The sequence below is a fragment of the Astyanax mexicanus genome, chromosome 13, assembly GCF_023375975.1.
Source record: "Astyanax mexicanus isolate ESR-SI-001 chromosome 13, AstMex3_surface, whole genome shotgun sequence".
In the NCBI taxonomy this organism is placed as follows: domain Eukaryota; kingdom Metazoa; phylum Chordata; class Actinopteri; order Characiformes; family Acestrorhamphidae; genus Astyanax; species Astyanax mexicanus.
In genome coordinates this window covers 38,092,287-38,111,657 of record NC_064420.1, presented here as the reverse complement: position 1 = coordinate 38,111,657, position 19,371 = coordinate 38,092,287, and the positions used below count along the sequence as shown (strand labels likewise).

Here is a 19,371-nt window from a genome sequence, read left to right as displayed (position 1 = left end):
AATTGGAAATGGACTCAGGATAATGGACAAAGGGCCATGCTAATGCAGAGTGCTAATTCCAGTCGTATGAGTCACTATATGAGCCAGCCATTAAAACCGCAAAAACCATTACCTCCCATTAGCAGCAAGCGCTCAGTCCAGCAGTCCACCAGCCCAGCAAACCAGCAACCCTGCAGCCCTGCAGTCCAGCAGTCCAGGCCGCCGTAATTAGCCAGAGGCGAGCAGGCCGCTCCAGCTGTGCGGATGAGCTCGCTCTATTAGCCTGGCTCCGGTGCGAAGAGGCGGGCTCAGCCGAGGCCAGGATGTGTACGCTGGACCAACAACAACTCCAGCCACTGTTTATCTGCTTTAGTGCTCACACATAGCCAGCCTTAATTTGTGCGAGCGTCCATTGAAACAACAATGGCTGGATTCCCACTGTGCCTGTCCGGGGTGCATGCCTGGGCTCTGCTTTTTATCTAGGCTTTTCATTATCCCTGGTGTGTATGAGCGAGAGAGAGGGATTGTGTGAACGTGTATATCTGTGACTGTGAGGGTGTAATGGTACTAATACAAAACGTCGCCTACTCGTGTAATGATTTCCCATATTTTTTTATGGTTTTTGACATTTTAAAATAATAGCCAAGGCATTGTCACCAGGGCTGGATAGTAATGTAATGCATGCATGGGGTTATGTAATCCAAAACCAAAGAACACTGTGTTCTGCTATATGGTGACAATATGGGTGATTACTGAGAGGATTACATTATAACGGTACCAGAGATGTTTTTAATAGATAGGTGAACGTTGGACAATGATGTCCATATTTCTGTAATTTGAATATTACAGATATATCTTTATTTGAAACTGAATGCAAATGAATTCCAACAAAAACTGCTGTTCCTGTGGCTGGCAAAGAAATAAACACTAATAATAATAAATTATTAAAAAATACTAATTTACTGTATTAGATGGATGATGTCATCTTGTACTGTTACCTCAGAGGACTGCTTAGCTTTTATTGCATATGGCAATATCATGGTCATGAGACATGATATTGGTCCATACCCCATGACTTTTGGCATGTTGATGCATTGTCCAATTGTTGTAACATTCTGCAGATGATATAAACTCAATCAATCAAATACTACTGTTTCTGTGGCTGACATAGCAACAAGCAAGCCGATACAAAAAACTCTATATTATATATCTCAATTCTCATATTTTGAATTTAAATTTGGCCATTGTTCTTTACATAGTGTCCAAATTACTTGATGAATAAAACAATAGATTAAGGTTGAGTTTCTTTTTTCTTCTTTTCCTGTAAAAGTTTTGGAGATTTTTGCAGTTTTGCATGACTACAGCAGCATCAAAAAGCTTATTGAATTGGGAACACAAACAGAAGTCCAATGACCTGACAGTGAAAAAGGTTCAATGGTTGCTTTTGACAGTGTGAAATTGTGAACCAATTGTGAACCTTTGAGTCCAAAGCCTTGCACTATGATGTTCCAGAACTGTCTGGTGTGTTTGTGCTCCCAGATGTTTAGTAGATATCTTGTCTGGAAACAGCTATAAAGGTTTTATACATGGCTGTAAAGATGATTCTGCTAAATGCAAAGACCAAGTTAAATCTCTTCATTGTGCTAGTTCTATTTGAAGATGAAGGTCAATGATGAAGCTCATATTCAATCCAGAGCAGTGTCCAAACATTTGATTGGACTGTACAGTATGTGTGGGATCAGTAATGTCCATAACAGCACGGAGGAGTAAGATTTAGGGCCGCTGGGTGCTCTCAGCTCCGACTACATCGTCCTTCCTGGGCTGCAGGAGACGGAAAGCACTCAAAGACATCTATTACCGTAGTCCCTCAGGGGCTGGGTCATTCATCGGGCTCTGCCTATCGGGGTGCCATCATTTAAAGAGCTGACTGAACCCTTGCCTGCTGGAGAACGGCTCAAAGTCACCCGCCTCGGGACTCGACACCTCCGGAAAACCAAGACGAGACCATAATGGTGAGAATTGTTCTTCTCTAATGCAAAGAAAAATCACATTTTCACCTGCCTGCCTCCATAGTTTCTCGGTGTTGGGCGAAAGCAACTGTGGTTTAGAGGTGGCGTGTTAGCTTGCCGAACAAGCTTTTTAATATCTTTCAAAAGCAAGCCTGTTATTACTTCTAGTGAATCAAATAACCACAGAGGTGTGACAAAGCAGGATTCAGCTCCGCGAGCCAAGTCTTCTTCAGCATTCATAGTGTACGCCGCTGATCCGATTAAGTCCACTCAATACCCAGACTTCACTCAGGAATCTACACCAGCATGAACAGGACTCTTTGGCATCGCAGTGCACACCTAATCCCCGGGGTGTGGCACAACCATTTCAAATCCACAGTGACTGATGAGGATGAGGAACAAAACACCAGCGGTTATTAACAGAGTTCATTTGTTCAAAAATGCACATGGATGCTCTCATTCATATGAAAATCAGCGGCTTTGATCTCTGCTTATAATGAAAAACACTTGCGTATTTAGAATTGCTGTGTGTTGTTCTATAATATTCATACACTATCAGAATAAAGGTACAGTATATGTACATTTTCATGGGTACATGGTAATTTGCCTTCAAGGATAACATGTGGTTCTTAAGACCAATTAGAGTAACCATATGGATATGCAGTATAGTCACTTTCCAAAGAGACAAATACTTATGTATACAGATACAAAGGAATACAGTACAGTTAAGGGCCCAGGAAAAAATCTATTCGAGCTCGAATCGTGATTCTAACATTGAACGATTCAGAATCGATTCTCATTTTTTAAAAATTGATTTTTTGGGTGAAGCTACTGTCGCGCGGAGCTTTTTAACTGTACCGCAGAACTCTTTAACTGTCCTGCGGAGCTCTTTAACTGTTAAAAAGCTCCACAGGACAGTATGAGCTCTGCACGACAATAGGTGAGTTCCGTGGTACAGTTAGAAAGCTCCGCGAGACAGTAGGTGAGCTCCGCGGTACAGTTAAAAAGCATAATTTCTTGTACATAATTATAGCCTATCTAACATTCCACTCTTGACCTTGTTGTTGTGTTACATTGATGAGTTGTTTCCAGTTTTAACAATGTCTTCCAGTTTTAACAATGAATCGCCAGACTCTGAGAGATTCGCACCCCTAGTATAGTTATAGTCCCCTACAACAATTACCAAACATCCATCTTAAAGGGAACCGTCCCACTGGTAGCCAAGGTAACAACAACAGGACACCCAACTCCTGGTACAAGCAGTGGTCATCTTACGTCTCGACTACTGCAATGCCATACTAACTATCGGGCCTCCCGGTATGTATTGGAAAATCACTTCAGATGGTTTATTGTAATCAGTTAATACTATGTTAACTGATTATACATTTACCAGTTTAGGTGTCATAAAGAGCTATTGGAGCAATGCCTTTGAAGAATTAACCCGTAAAAGAAGCAGAAGACAATTCATTTAACAAATGTACAGTTATTCTATAAATGAAACGTATGAGTATGAGGAGCATTAATAGAGTAGATAAAGAAGCTCCACATAACAGTGAAAGAGTGTCATCAGATCCCTGAGACAGACCCTGTTTTGGCTCTATCTCTGTGTTAGGAGATGAGATCAAGCTAAAATATAGACCTTAAAATATAAAATATAGCAGTGGGGTAAAACCACTGATCTGCATCTGCAATGATCTACAATGAAAGTATTTCATAGAATTGTACAATATATCCAAGCCAATATCCATATATGAACCTTGATTGTTATGGACTAAACTCCAACATTATATAAAATTAAAGTTATTTTCAGTGATGCCACTTTTTTCACATTTTTACCAATTGAAAGGTTCTTTCCACTCAAACATTTCGTTTTTCTCTAGTGTTTTTTCTGTGGAATCGTAAATGTGAATGTAATCGTTATTCTCAGTTCTCTCTTTCTGCTACTGAGACCACTTTCTTCAAAACCCAGAGATGTCCACCATTGCCGGGCTTCACATGACGTAAAGGTTCTGAGCCAGAGACACTGACTCCTTTCCAACCCACGTTCACAGCAGTATGCTGGACTGAACCACGCTAAATGAAGACATTCCGATTGGAGGAATCCGTCGCAGCAAGACGCATCAAATACGAATCCTCCATCATGTCCGAGAGTGGCGGGAAATGAGAACACAGAGACGAGTCGTTTGACAGCGAGGAGGGGAGACGTCATTAGATGGTCCGGTGTGGCAGAGAGCTCTCGGCTTTCATGAACAGAAGACAATCTGTCCTCATGACTCGAAAAAACTTTAACCCAACATGAAACAGCCTGAATTTAATCAAAGAGAGGGGGAATGTGAAGTTCAGACAGCTAGCGAGGTGGGGAAGGAGGGAGCTGTCACTCAGCGCGGAATGATTTATCTGAAATTCTCCATGTATTTTTAAAAGCACTCCTACACATCACTCCCAGCCAGCCTACCTTTGAAATCCCAGGTGACATGAAACATTACCGAAAAACTCAACCGGAAACCCGGCAGAGCAATCTATAGAATTTTCAGCCCGTCCATAAATAAACCCGTGAATTTATTCCCAGCTCATTTGATACTAAATTTCAGAGCTAATTAAACGCACACTGCTGAAGTGCCAACTTAAAACACATCTTCAATTTATCACATCTAACACATCTAAAGCTTTTATGCAATCTCAGTGAAGTTGACTGGCAGAAAAAGTAGCCCAAAAGTGATTATCTTCACTCAGCTCATTTAAAACCTTGAGCCGTGATCAACAGAAGAGCCGTTTTTAGTCGATCCAACTTTTTCACTCGTTATCAGTGCCAACAGTTCCCACTACAAAGGGCCCACGTTCAAATAACCACACAGTCAGTCAGATGGTGAAAGCGATTGAGGCTGGCTGAGCGAGGCTGAGGACGAGGACGAAAATTCAAGAAGTATTTTTAGAAATTTTCTCAGTGCTTCGAATCTTTTTCCTACTTATTATTGTAAACTATTTAACATTTAACCCATTGAATGTCGGCTTTCTGCTCAGCCAATAATACTTTTCTTTCTCTTTTTTTTTTTTTATTTGTTAACAACTATGTATGACACCAATTTAAGTTATTTTCATTAGGTGTCCCAAAGTTTGTGCACAACAATTACTCTTATTAGTGAATTCAGCTGTTTTAAAGTGCACCTTAAAGTGCTAGCCCAGCTGTTCAAATGCACAGACACAGTGAAAAGACCTATCCATATGGAACATTATATGGGACCTATAAAGGCTCACATTCTCCCTTTATGATCAACAACAAATTGGTCCACTTCAAGTTTAAGTTTATGTGTTTTTAATGTTGGCATGAATATCAAGCTTTAACTGAGCTGTATAGCACTGGAACTGTATTCTTTGGAATATTTGGATATATATATATATTAGGCTATCAATCAAATACTCACAGCAAGTTTCTAAAAAAAATCTAATAGAAATCTTCCCTGGTGAGTAAATATATACAATGTGTGTCCTTTAATCCTTTTATTGATGAAAAAAGGCAGGGCAAGCAGGTGTCCACAGAATTTTGGCAAGTGTTTGTGGCAGAGACTGTAAAAAAGATGGACGTTGTGTCACCGTTCCATCAAAATAAAGTCTTCCGCCATGTTGGCGATCCTGATACCCAAGTCTGACTAGTAGAGCCCAGAGGAGGGAGAAAGACTGTGGAGAGACAGCCTACTCATTTAAATAACCCCGCCCCTGAGGGCTGCCTCGAGGTCACAGGCTGCAGAGCGGAGCGGAGCTGACTGTCTGTTATTGGTCCCGCCCATAGCCAGCCCTTTTACAATAACCACACCCTTTTTGAATAGAGCTGAATAACGTTTTTAAAAACTAATTATGTGGGGATATAAAAAATTGACAATATAAGCAGAGGTTACACTAGCTGTTGCATTTAAATAAAAGAGGTAGAATTACAGTATATTAGAAAAAAACGTGATTGGATGTTGTCTGTTTTGCCATTGAAACCTATGGGGATGGGTGGGGTTACACAGCTTTCTGCAACCGAACAGCAGCGGGCGCCTGACGAGAGACGATGCTCTGTCCAGCTATACACAGTCTATAGTTTGTGGTTAAATGGGATCAATAAAATAATACAGTATGAACAGGTGTCCAGAAACATGTGGCTGTTAAGTAAAGCTTAGAGTGTTCATGTTTAAAAGAAAAGAAAAAGAACTGACCACATGATCCAGAGTGCTGAAGGCGGATGTTCTTCTGGGTGGAGCAGGCCTTCATGTTGAGCTCACACTCGCTGGGGTAGTCCAGGCCGTCGCTGCCACACACCACCTGCTTGGGCACGCGTTCGCAGCTCAGGGGACACATGCATTTAGCGGACAGGCCGTCGGATGATTGGATGCAGGTGCTGCCGTAGCTACAGGTCACATCGTTGCATGGGTCTTTCAGGGCTAAATACAGAAAAGGGACAGAGAGAGAGAAAGAGAGAGAGAGAGAGAGAAGGATGCAGTGTTAAACATGCATTCTGTGCCAGAATATAAAAAAAAAATACTTCTTTATTTAACCCTGCAATTAAACTGCAATGTGTGGCACATCCCTTGAGCTCCAGTTTCCTCACTTCCATCTGTACATATCTATTCATATACTAGTTTTCATTCAATTTTATTTACCAATAAATATTAATCAGTCTGCAGCTTAAGTGGGTGTATTTTATGCATTACATTTTAACTTATATAACAATAATCCAGTTGTTAGTGTCAATTTGTGTTGTTTATCCAATCTTTGGCTCAGGCTGTTTTTGTTTTTTTGCTTTGACTTTAGTAAGTAGTTAAGAAGATAGGTATGGGCGGCTAACTATTGACTGTTGTCAGGGTTTTAATCAATCAGTTGCACACCTTGTTTTTGAGCGCTAAGATAAAAACATGCAACAAATTTTCCTTGAACACACCTTACTTCCAGACCACCACGCCCATCAGTGTACATATACTTTTAAAGTATTACGCTTTTTTAACAGTGCAGGTGAAAGGCGTAAAAATAGAAGAAAAAAAAAAAAGTTGACGGGGTGTAAGATAGCAACGAGCATCGTGACACGCTTTGTGAAGGTTGTATGATAAGGTGCTAAGTATGCCACATGCAAATGACCTCTTCTGCGATTGGTTGCCCTATAAGTTGTCTCATTCAAAAAGCTGTCCAAGACACAACACTCCTTATAACTTCAGAGTGCTGTTTCATTTTAAATGTCATAAAACTGAAACTGGCGTCGTATCCCTTGACTTTTGCCACGTCTCATTAAAAAGCTATCTACTTCACAAGATACCACCTCACACCTTATATAAATGTGGGCATTCCAAAGACATCCCATGAGGTAAATGTATGATCGATGTACATACTGCTATCCCACGAAAAACAAAAAAAATCAGTTTTCTGTTGTTATGAATATGAAACCTTTAATATATCATTTTCCTTTCCTCCTCACCTTCATGTAGGTCATACAGGCTGTTAAGGGAAATATAATGATGTCAGCTGGAGGACATGCAATATAAATGATACAATTTAAGTATTAACCTTTTAAACTCATGTTATGTTTATGACGCATTAATCAATATATACTGAGAAGTAATTATTCGGGACCTACAGAATAATAAAACTAATTACAGTACATGATAATGGCAGTACATAAATACAATACATTGGGCCTACATATAGACCCTTGTACTGTGTTTTTTTTACACAAAATGATAGCAGCCCCAGTACTGTCTTTTACTGGATTTACAGGGTTAACTGTTCATAAATAAAATACTTTACTCCTTGATTTTTTCATGAATTTTCTCTTCCATCTCATGGATATCCCAAAAAAACAAAGCACGACTTCTAAGAGATTATTAAAGCACCCAGGTGGTGGAAAAGATGAACCTGGAGGGCTATACTTTTATCTGTAGCGTATGTGCATGTGTGTGTAAGAAAGAAAAAAGAAAACTGATGATCCAGACTGCTTTGCTTCATGCCTTTTTTTTTTAGTAGAAAAGAAGCTGGGAGGTCCAGCTGAGGTCATGTGTCAAACATGGGCATAACAGAGCGGAGGTAAACTGAGACGAGGCCCACCTCGTGGCCCAGTCTGGCCTGTGCGTTTCACCAGATGGCCCAGTGAAGTGGCTCGATCCCGGGCACTCGCCGCACGCTGCGAAATTCTCGGTCACAGCTGGCTGGCTGTATAAACAAGTCTCTCTAATTTAGCATGGCCCGATTCAAGCGAGCTTTGCATTCACAATACATTCTCAATTGCTATGCTCCAGCATGCCTTCCCTGCGATGGAGAGGAGAGGACCTAATCAGCCCATTTTTCCCTCCATAGCCGTACAAAAATGAACAAAAAAATAAAAAAGCTGTTTTTGTTCCTCCCGAGGACTTTGTCTCTATCTTATTAAACACCTCGCCACTCAAGAATGGCTTTAATTCTCTGCAAATGAGGAGAGCAACATTTTGTTTGATGGAAATAAACATGCACTTGTATTTGATGCGCCACATTTGGGAGTGCTGTCTGATTACTATCATTATTATTATTACATTTGGAGATAAATATTCATGAAAGGCATAAACATGGGGAAGGCCCAGTCTGAGATGCGATGGCTGAACGGTTGGGTGCATGAGGGAGGGGAATGAGTGTGGAAGAATGAGGTGCAGTGTGGTGGGCACTCTAGAGAGGCTCTGTTTAAACATTATCTGAAAAAAAAAGTTTAGCTTACTGTCTCAGCCAAAAAAACAAATAATCAATCATATAATCAATAATCAATCAAATAATCAAAATCAATCATAAATCAGTTTAATTTATATTATGATGCTGATGATATAATGATTGATGACAAATAGAAGGAACATAATGTCACAGATAATATGTACACACTCACACTTGTACACACATATACCTGTATTTGTTTCACTATAAGGCGCACCAGATTATAAGGCACACTATCACTAAACGTCTATTTTTTGGTTATTTTTATACATGAGGTGCACCAGCTTACAAGGCGCATTATGCGACACTAGTAAGGAACAGGGGTGTCGCCATGTTTTCCTTCTAATTCAGCAGACCTCACCGCTGGGTGGCAAGACCTGTAAAGCTAAACTAAGTTAAGTAAACACAAAATTTCAAAATTATTTTATTTAAACAAGCGCTGTATGTTCATCTACACAGATTTCTCTCCTGAAAACTGTTTATTTGGGTGAGTAAAGCACTTCCATTTATTTACAGTTAGCTTAGATGAAAAGTTAGATTTAAAACTAAGGCACAGCATTCGCATTAGCAGCTAACTACTAGCACTAGCTCAACAGCGCTACACTGAGGAAACCTGAGTGTTATGGTAACCCAGAGCAATATTAGCTAGCAGTTCATCCCATATAGCTTGATTTAACACAGTAAACACACAGACTGCACTCTGACATACTCACCTCTGAACAGCGAAAGAGCTAGCGCTTAGAATCGTTAGCGGCTAATGCTATTACTAATACTGCTGCAGTCTCTGTGCTTAAGAACTAACCTGAAACTGCTGTTTAATACTGTAATTCAGCAGAGTGACTTTACTGCTCCTTAATACCTGACTGGTAAAATTCATACATAAGGTGGATTAAAAGGTGCACTGATGATTTTTGGGAAAATTAAAGGATATATATGGGAAGAAAACAGTATATAGATTGGACACAGAAGTGCTTCTGGAGTTCTATGACTCTATTACGCACTCCTATCCAGTTGCCTCCACCTAGTAGATGTGTTCACAGGTGGATATAGTTCACATAGTTCTGGCTGGTGGATTATTGTTCAGCAGTGAGAGACAATCCATAGCAGCCATTGTCTCCTTCTTATTAAACAGCTCACCTCTCAAGAATGGCTTTAATTCTTCGTAAATGAGGAGAGCAACATTTTGTTTGATGGAAATAAATATGCGCTGTCTGATTAATATCATTATTATTAATATATTTGAAGATAAATCTCATGCAAGACAGTATTGAGGAAGGCCCAGACTATGGTGACAGGGAGGGGGAATGAGTGTGTGGGAGGGGGTGTGTTGTGGTGAGTTGTGGTGGGTACTCCAGAGAGCCAGCGAGGCTCTGTTTCATTTCCTACAGTCCAGCAACCCTGCCTTCCCCGGCCCCACTCTGCTATATTGCGTATTATCACTCTCTTTGTCCACGCCTCGCGTTTTTTCATCACACCGCACTGCATATCAGCTCGCAATCCCTCGGTGCATCATTTGAGGGGCTTCTTTCTTTAAAATTCTCTGCAAATCCGAGTCAACTCCAGCCTGCTTGTTTATTTTATATTTTTTCCCCCAAATCTCGCATCTTTCAGAAGATCAAAATACACCCCCTTCCCCTTTATTTCTTTCTTTTACCTCTCTCTCTTTCTCTCTCTCTTTTTCCCTCCCTCCCTAAGGCCACACATACATATACACACATATATATGTGTGGAAATACACTTGGCACATGCTAATGAAAGGAATGGCACTGGCGTAGCTTCCGTGTGGCGGCTGATCAAAGCACGTTCTCTGTATACCTCTGCCGTCTAAAAAAAGATCCCTCCCTCCCTCGTTTCTCACTCATCTCGCACTTCAGAGTACTTCCGGATCTCTGCGAAAAGTCTCTGTTTCCAAAAACAAAAAGAGAAAAGTGTAAAAATGGAAAAAAAAGAAATACTTCTCATTACACATCCCTCCTCCCCTCCTCCCGGTATTTCTACTCATTAGCGGATGCTGCAGAGGACCTGAGAGGAAGCAATTTTGAGGTATGATGACGAAGGCGACGCAGCAGGTTGCTTTGGCGGCGGCTCCAGGGACAGACGTGGATCACAGAGGTGTGAGTCTTTACGTTTCCTTGCAGCTAGCGCTATTGACAACATCCGCATACATACACACATACACACAAATACACAGGGCTCTGATTCATGTTTCCCATCTCTGTGTCTCGGCTTAATGCAGAGCAGGTGGAACAATGTTGCATTTGATGTAGCCCGTCTGATCCACCACAGTGCTCTAGCCATTAATCAATACTGATGTTAGACTGGACACCGCTGGGTTGTTCGAGGCCAGAAAAAGCACGGCAGGCTTGAAAGCAGATGCCCAGTTGTGTGTTTGAACTATGCAATTCTTTATAAAAAGCCTTTATGAAGGTCTCTAATACAGGTAAAGATGCTGGAGTTTGAGAACCAGTAAAAATAAAGTAAAGTAGAGTAAAGAAGAAAAAAAAAAGAGCTGACCAATTGACCAATGATTAAGACAATGACCAATCAAAGACAATCATAATTAGTGCTTAGTTTAAATAGAAATGATCCTGGTTTCTGTGAGATTTCTAGGAGATTTTATGCCATTCTTAAAGCTGTGAAAGCTTTTTGATTTGACATCTAACTTTTCCCATGACTTGAAAGCTTCTCCCTCATTTGATAGTAGCTCCCTAAAATCTGGCCATTGTTTATTAGGCTTGTTTAAGCTCTTTTTGGGAGTGATCAATTTAGACATACTGATATAACGAGAGTGTGACCTATCTTTTATCTTTTGGTCTGTCTTTGTGCTTAGTAGACCTATCAGTGTTTGCACTTGACCTCTCTCTTTTATAGTGCATCAGTTCAGTGTAATTCTGGAGCTCCATGTCAATAGCAGAGTTCAATAACAGGGAGTATAAAAGGTACTACCACTACTTGTATTGCTTGGTGTGGGTTATCATAAGGTAAGGTTACACTTCTTTTTTTTTCTTGGAAGAGTTAATGTTCTAAGTAAGTACACACTAGTAACAATTAAAAGAAGACAAAATAATGTTTTAAACAGTATGCTTGCCAAAATGAACAGTACAAAGCGTCTAAAGAAAAGGAACCATCTGCTAGAGCCCTGATAGCTCAACTACTCAACTAGTCTGACACTAAGGATGGCGAAAGGAACCTTTTGAGGTGAAATATTTGGGGATAGGTGGAGCTGGACATTATACTACAATCATCCAGCTCAGGCAATAGCTACAAACTTGAGAGAGTAAATACTATCCATCCCTTTCAACAACCAACAGACACTCAAAACCCTTTATTGAGTGTAAGAACCAGTTAGGAACAAAGTACAGTCGAAACTTCATTTCCTTTCTTTGAGTTTATTTTTTAATCTCTCTGTTGGAGTTCACGACTCGTACAAGTCAGAATTTTTAGCTTAGTCGTGTTGTGCTTTCTTCATGTCATGACAGAAAGAATGACAGCATTTGAGCCAATTGAAGTGAAAATAGTCAGAAGTGTATAAAAGGCAGAATTAGCAATTTTAGCACTCTGCAGAAAGGGACTAGAAACTCCCGAGAGAGCACTTTCTTCTGGTGAGGCTGTTTGCTTTAAGTCACTTAAATAGACTTAGCCCTGCAACCCTGTTTGAACCCATTAAATATTGGTTGGAGCGATACCCCCTGCTGCTGCTGCCGAGAGAGAGAGAGAGGGAGCTGGAGAACACAGACAGACAGAGAGGGAGGGGGGGGAGAGAGGGAGACAGAGAGACTGGATCTTTGATTTAAATGCTAAGAGGCCGTCGTGGCTTTAAGGAGCATACGCACCTCTCGGCCACGTTAGCACAGATAAGCCTCCCTCTCAGGCTCAGAAAAGGAGGCAAACCGCCTGGATGAATGTGACCAGAGTAACAAGCAATCTGGCTCTGAAGCAGTGGCGGCTCCAGCCGGCCGGTGTCTGTCTGCCTCTTCATTTAGAGCTCCTATCAGAGCGGGAAAAGGCGCGTCCGCAGCCGAGGACACTCGCCTACCTCAGTACGAACGGGGATCTTCCTCCTGACTAATTAACTCCTCTCCCTGCCGGAGAGCGGCACAGGAGTTTTGGCAGGTTAAAGTTTTGGTAATGAGCGCAAAGAGAGAGGGAGGAATAATGCAGCGCTCGCACTTTCACTCGCTACTGCTACGGGCAGACCCATCCACCCATCCACCTCAACCTCACACTGTACAATCATCAGCCAGACAAAGAGAGAAATGGAGATGTGAAAAGAAGCAAGTGAACAAGAAGAGTAGAGAGTGATGAAAGTGAAGGAAAAAATAAAAAAACAGAAGAAGTATAAGGGAATAATAGACAGACACAAAAGCAACAGATAGATATCGACCAATCCATCTGAGTAGGAAAGAAAGACTGAAGCAAAACACCAGAAAGACAGACAGAAAAGAGAGAGATATTAGAATGGAGCTATAGAAAGACGAGAACAGAAAAAAAGATGAAAGAAGCAAGTAAGGAAAAAGGAGAGAGAGAGTGAAGAAAGGTAAAAAGAAAGGAGGAGACAAGATATAAGAAACAAAGAAAATATAATAATAGAAAGAAATGAGAGACTGAGAATGACAGAAAAATAAAAATAAGACAGTACAAAGAAAGATAGAAAATGTGAACAAGAGAGTGAATAGACATACAGAACAAAAAAAAACAAAGAGAAAGAAAAGAGTGAGAAAGTAAAAGTATAGGAGATAAATATAAGAAGAAAAACATGACAGGCATAAAAGAAAGATATTGAGAATGATGAAGATGAGTGAGAGAGAGACAAGTGACAAGGAGAGAAAGGAAAGAAGAGGATAAGTAACAGAGAGAGGAGGATAAGTAACAGAGAGAGGAGGATAAGTAACAGAGAGAGGAGGATAAGTAATAGTGAGAGAAGGATAAGTAACAGAGAGAGAGAGGAGGATAAGTAACAGAGAGAGGAGGATAAGTAACAGAGAGAGAGGAGGATAAGTAACAGAGAGAGAGGAGGATAAGTAACAGGGAGAGGAGGATAAGTAACAGAGAGAGAGGAGGATAAGTAACAGAGAGAGGAGGATAAGTAACAGAGAGAGAGGAGGATAAGTAACAGAGAGAGAGGAGGATAAGTAACAGGGAGAGGAGGATAAGTAACAGAGAGAGAGGAGGATAAGTAACAGAGAGAGAGAGGAGGATAAGTAACAGAGAGAGGAGGAAAAGTAACAGAGAGAGAGGAGGATAAGTAACAGAGAGAGAGAGGAGGATAAGTAACAGAGAGAGAGGAGGATAAGTAACAGAGAGAGAGAGGAGGATAAGTAACAGAGAGAGGAGGAAAAGTAACAGGAAGATGAGGATAAGTAACAGAGAGAGAAAAAAAAACTGAGAAAATACAGCACTCCTAAAGTAAAGTTACAAATACAATTACACTCCTAATAAAATAGAGAAAAGGGCAGAGGAGGAGAAGGAAGAAGAAAGTGATAGACAGAAAAAGAGGTATAGAGAAACAAACAGAAAGAGGAGCAGAAAGGAAAAAGTGAGGGAGAGCGAGGAGAAATAGTAAAAGGAGTGAAAGGAGAGAAAAGGGAGTCTGGAATTATAGAAAGAGAAAAAGTGACAGATTGGACAAGAGTGGGTGAGAGAGAGAGAGAGAGAGAGAGAGAGAGAGAGAGAGAGGTGGGGGTGGGTTCTAATGCTTTGGCAACCTTGTACTCATTACAGTCATGCCAATAAAGCTATTGTGAACCTGAATCTAAAAGAGAAAGAGTGTGTGAGTGATCTGGTGCTGTGTGTATGTGTGTTTGAGAGAAAGAGAGAGAGTGAGAGAGAGAGCTGCTCTTTGTATGCGTGAGTGCTTCAGTGCTATGTGTGAATGTGTGTGTGTGAATGTGTGTGTGTATGTGTGTGTGTGTGTGAGTGCTCTGGTGCTCTGTTGCTGTGTGTGTCTGTGTGTGCTGTACATTAAAGTGTAATTTAGACTGGGGGCTGTCATTGGCCACCGTTTCAGTCTGATGGCTTTGCCAAACACACCATGCCAGGAAGTGACATGTGACGGTGTGTGTGTGTGTGTGTGTGGGTATGTGTGTGAGTGTACTTGTACTGCTGTCTTTGTGAGACCAAATGATCATTTTTGCCAGTATTAAAGTCATAAATCTGAACCTAAACTCATTTACGCAATTTTCCTCTTACCTCGAATTCAGTCGATCAGCCAAGACATTCCCAAACCTTATGTACCCCAATTACCATCATGCACTTCCCTGACGGCAGCTGGAGTTGAGGTATTTTTTAGACAGCATTTAGGTGTCAAGATGAGCCTACAGCTATTTTTAGCTCTAAAATCAGCCTTTTGTTTGTGTTTACAGGCACAGAAAGAGAGAAATTCTGAAAGCCTATTGGAAATTCATCAACAGCCTGATATGTTTTAAGGCTAGGGTTGACAACTTTAGGTTTCACAGATGGAAATTAAAAACATGGAGTTGGGGGACAGAGGTTCTTCACCAGAGGAAAAAAAAATACAATATGGAAAATGCACCATTTTCTGCACTATTGAATAGATTATTTAAAAATATCACTAAATCAGTACATTCTGTACCAGTACAGACTGACAAACGGACACTGACAATTTCACCCATTCTACACTTCACACTCCATCATTTCCAATAGCCTGAGCACATCTATCCTGTACACACACCTACACACACTGACAGAAACGAAAGCTTTAGAAAAATCTCTAATGCTTATCTTTGCAATTAAAAAAAGCATCATCACTTCTGTTTTCACCTGCCATCAGACACAGCAGTGCTGCTGGAGTTTTTAAACACCTCAGTGTCACTGTTGTACTAAGAACAGTCCATCTAGAGGATGATCAATAAAACACAACTTATGCAGCCTCTGTCTCTGACTCTATATGATGGAACAGCTAGATATCATTCTTTAATAGAGTATACAACAGCATGTTTAAAACTCCAGAAGCACTGCTGTGTCTGATTCACCCATTCCAGCAAAACACACACTAACACCTCATACACCACCACCATGGCAATGTTACTGCAGTGCTGAGAATGACCCACCACCCCGGTACTGGCTGCTCAGTGGTGGTTCTGTTAGGTTAAGGGTAATCGGTGGACAATTGAGTATGCAGAAAAATAGATTACAAAACTACAAAGTGCTCCTATATGATAAGCTGTTTAAAAAAATTATGGGGTAATGGGTGTAAAAACAAGGATCAATGTAAATCCATAAACTAATAAGTCTATCTTCAGATATCTACCAAGTTATGAAGTTCAATTTTAAAATACTTTTAAAGTTATCCAAAAGCAGTGTGTAAGACTGGTGGAGGAGGACATGCAAGATGCATGAAAAGTGTAAAAACCAGGGTTATTCCACCAAATATTGATTTCTGAAAGGCTCTAAATGACAATATTTTTATTTGGAATTTGGGAGAAATGTTGTCTGTAGTTTATAAAATAAAACGATATTGTTCATTTAACTCAAACATATACCTATAAATAGCAAAATCAGAGAAACTGATTCAGAAACTGAAGTGGTCTCTTAATTTTTTTCAGAGCTCTATATGTTCTCTTGTTTTAAGAAATGTAATCTACTAAAAGGGTCTAGTTCCATTGGTAGATATATTTGTTTGTTTAAAGCAATTTTCCTGAAGTAAGTGGGAGAAAAACATACAATAAGTTACTTTTAGTAGATTGTATTACTTAAAACAAGTAGAAGCGAAGTAAGAAATACAGTTTTTTCATTCTTATTATCAATATCAGTACTTGCTAAAGTATCATTTTTGCAGCGTAGAAGTTTCACTGGAGTCTCGGAGGAGAAAATATTCCTCAGCTGCTTCACAGTTGTGCTTCGCGTGTCACCTCTGATGAAATAAGTAAACAGGTATAGTAACATAAGTGCACGCGTGAAGGAAAATAATGAGCAGGAAGCTGAAGGCGACGCCGGCGTTTTCTCCTCTGCCTCACCTTTTAGAAGTTTCTCTCTTTCCTACTATAAACTCTTTCTGTCAGTTCTGCTCAGCTTTCCCTCCGTTTAAACACTCGCAGCCTCGGCACGCGCTCTGTTCACGACTCGCTGCGATGCATACAGCCAGAGACACAGAGAACGCAGAGAGACAAAGAGGGAAGACCCTTTCTGTACCTTCAGTCACTCAGTCAGTCAGTCAGTCACTCACACACTCACTCACTCACACGCCCGCGCTCTCTCTCCCGCACACGCACACGCCACACCTCACTCCCCCTCACTTTCCCTGCGCTCTCCCACCAGTCGCTCCTGTCATCCCACCACGGCTGGATGATTCATTCTTTTGATGTACTTCTTCAAAGGGCTTATTTGACTGCAGCTGTCTTCCTCTTTTACATGCTTCGCCGTTAGCCCTGAATACAGAAAATCGGGCACAAAAACTGATAATACACAGCACTCCTGGTGAAGCTCAAAGGCCAGACACCCTGCTATCACTCGGTTCTTTGTGTATGTGTGTGTGTGTGTGTGTGTGTGTGTTTGTGTTTGCACCCATGGGTTTACGCCTGTAATACTCCTGACCTAAACCTATACACCCACCAGAGTCAGGTGGGTGACATGTAATGCAAAACAGCCATTGTATACATTTGCTTTTTTTAAGCAGAAGTGTCATAAAGTTATCCAAAAGCAGTCTGTAAGACTGGTGGAGGAAAAAGCCAGAGACCAGAGAATCTGGTCAGAGTTAATGGGAAGATGGATGGAGCTAAATACAGGGCAATTCAGGAAGACAACCTGTTGAAGGCAACAAAAGACTTGAGACTTGGAAGGAGATTTACCTTCCAGCAAGACAATGAGTTATGAATGTTTTATAAAGAAGAATGCGCAAAAATCTTAGTCTCTAGATGCACAGAGCTGGTTGAGACTAACCCCAAAGCACTTACAGTTGTAACTGCAGGGGAGCTGAATACTTTTGCATGTCACATTTTTTTTTTGCTAAGAATTTGGGAAACCATGTATCATTTTTGTTGCACTTCACACTTACGCAATACTTTGTCACTTAAATCACTTAAAATCTCAATAAAATACATTTAATGTTGGGGTTGTAAGCGTGGAAAAGTTCAAGAGGTATAAATACTTTTGAAGTACGAATAGATTTGAATAATAGCCAAAACAGCAGAAGATCACATGGGGTTATCCTGTTTTCAGCCAAGAACATAAAGCTGAGGCTGCAGTAAAAACAAGTTCACAAAATCTGGATAGTTTGAGCATGGTTTGATCAATATTTTTGGGTACATTTGCTGGGGTACACTAATGGTAGTGTAAGAATCTGGTGACGGTAGCATGAATTTATTTAGACCCACCCTCCTTTACTCTTGTGTAATTGTGTGAGGAGCGCTTTGGACCTGATAATACTCATCGATTGCTGCTTATATTATTATTATTTCACATATACTTCAGATTTTGTTCTACGCAAAATGTAGACAGAGCATCAAGTACACTCAAACATTCTTTAGCTCTACATCTGCAAGCCTCCACACCTCCAAATTAACTCAGAATGTCCAATGAAAAATCCTTATCTCCAAAACAGCAACTTTACAGGAGAGAGAAAACAATTGGTAAACTTTCAATGGAAGTCAATGTAAAACAAGTTTGTTTTAGATCACTTTGAAGCATTTCTATTGGTCTATTCATCAAGAAATTTTGGCACACTGTAAGGGACAGTTTGTCTGTTCAAATTATATAGTAAACTAAAAATCGACAAAAACTGAGATAAGTGTTTTTCATTGGACAGCGACGATATGCATTGTTTTTCTATGCTCCTATACTCTACTGTATATTAGCCTGTATTAGGCTGGAATGTGCAGTGTTAAGAACATATGCTACTTTGCCGGATCTGAATCAGACTGGAAAATGAGCCCGGAGAAGGGAAGCATTGTTCTGCTCGTAAAACTACTCAATAAAACCGAAGGTGCTCATTACAGCACAGCGAACAATCGACAGTAGCAGAGCTCAGCAAGGCGCCGGCCTGTGCTGTACACAGGTCAGCAGATCCTGCATTCAGTGTTAGGATTATCTAAAGTTCGGGAGGTCAATGGTGTGCAGTGAAGAGCAAGCAGATGGGCTGATACTGACTAGGAACGCAGACGGCTTTTATAATGTTTGTTTTTTCTCCAGAAATTCCATCAAAAAATAATGAAAATGTGTGAGGAGGGGTTGGTTTGGCTGGTTGGTTGACTGACAGATTGAAAGCATAGACATTAATAGATAGTATCGCATGCTTTACACTAACTCTGTTGAATAGTAATGTGTGGCACATTCTCTGAGAGTACTAGAGGACATTTCTGCAATCGCCATCAGCTTGATGCGACAATGAAATTTAGGCTAAAAGCAATGGTCCTTGCGAACGACTGTTTTCCAACAAAATGTGAGCACAATCAGGCACATTCTGAAGCAAATCATCCATCCCATGAGCCAGTGCACACTCTGCCAAAGCACACAAACACAGGCAAACAGACGCACATGCATGCACACACACACAAACACGTGCATTACCAGCACTGTTTGTTTGTAAAAGTGGATTGGAAATGTTGGATAGATGCAAATGTTGTTCTTTTACACCTTTTTTTTTCTCCAGAACCCTGGTTTTAGAGTTTATTTAAACACGTTTGTCTATTCTCTGCACTATACTAAAGCTTGTATGAAACTGAAAGAG

At 40.6% G+C, this 19,371-nt stretch overlaps 1 protein-coding gene across 10 annotated transcripts in view; it reads right to left on the bottom strand.

Moving 5' to 3' along the window:
* Positions 1-19,371, bottom strand: part of agrn (agrin) — a 356,879-nt gene that overhangs the window by 121,581 nt on the left and 215,927 nt on the right. For all 10 annotated transcript variants that reach the window (XM_049463009.1, XM_049463013.1, XM_049463012.1 and 7 more), the window contains one exon: positions 6,182-6,406. In XM_049463009.1, coding sequence (XP_049318966.1) covers positions 6,182-6,406 — 225 coding nt within the window. The remainder of the gene's footprint in view (positions 1-6,181; positions 6,407-19,371) is intronic.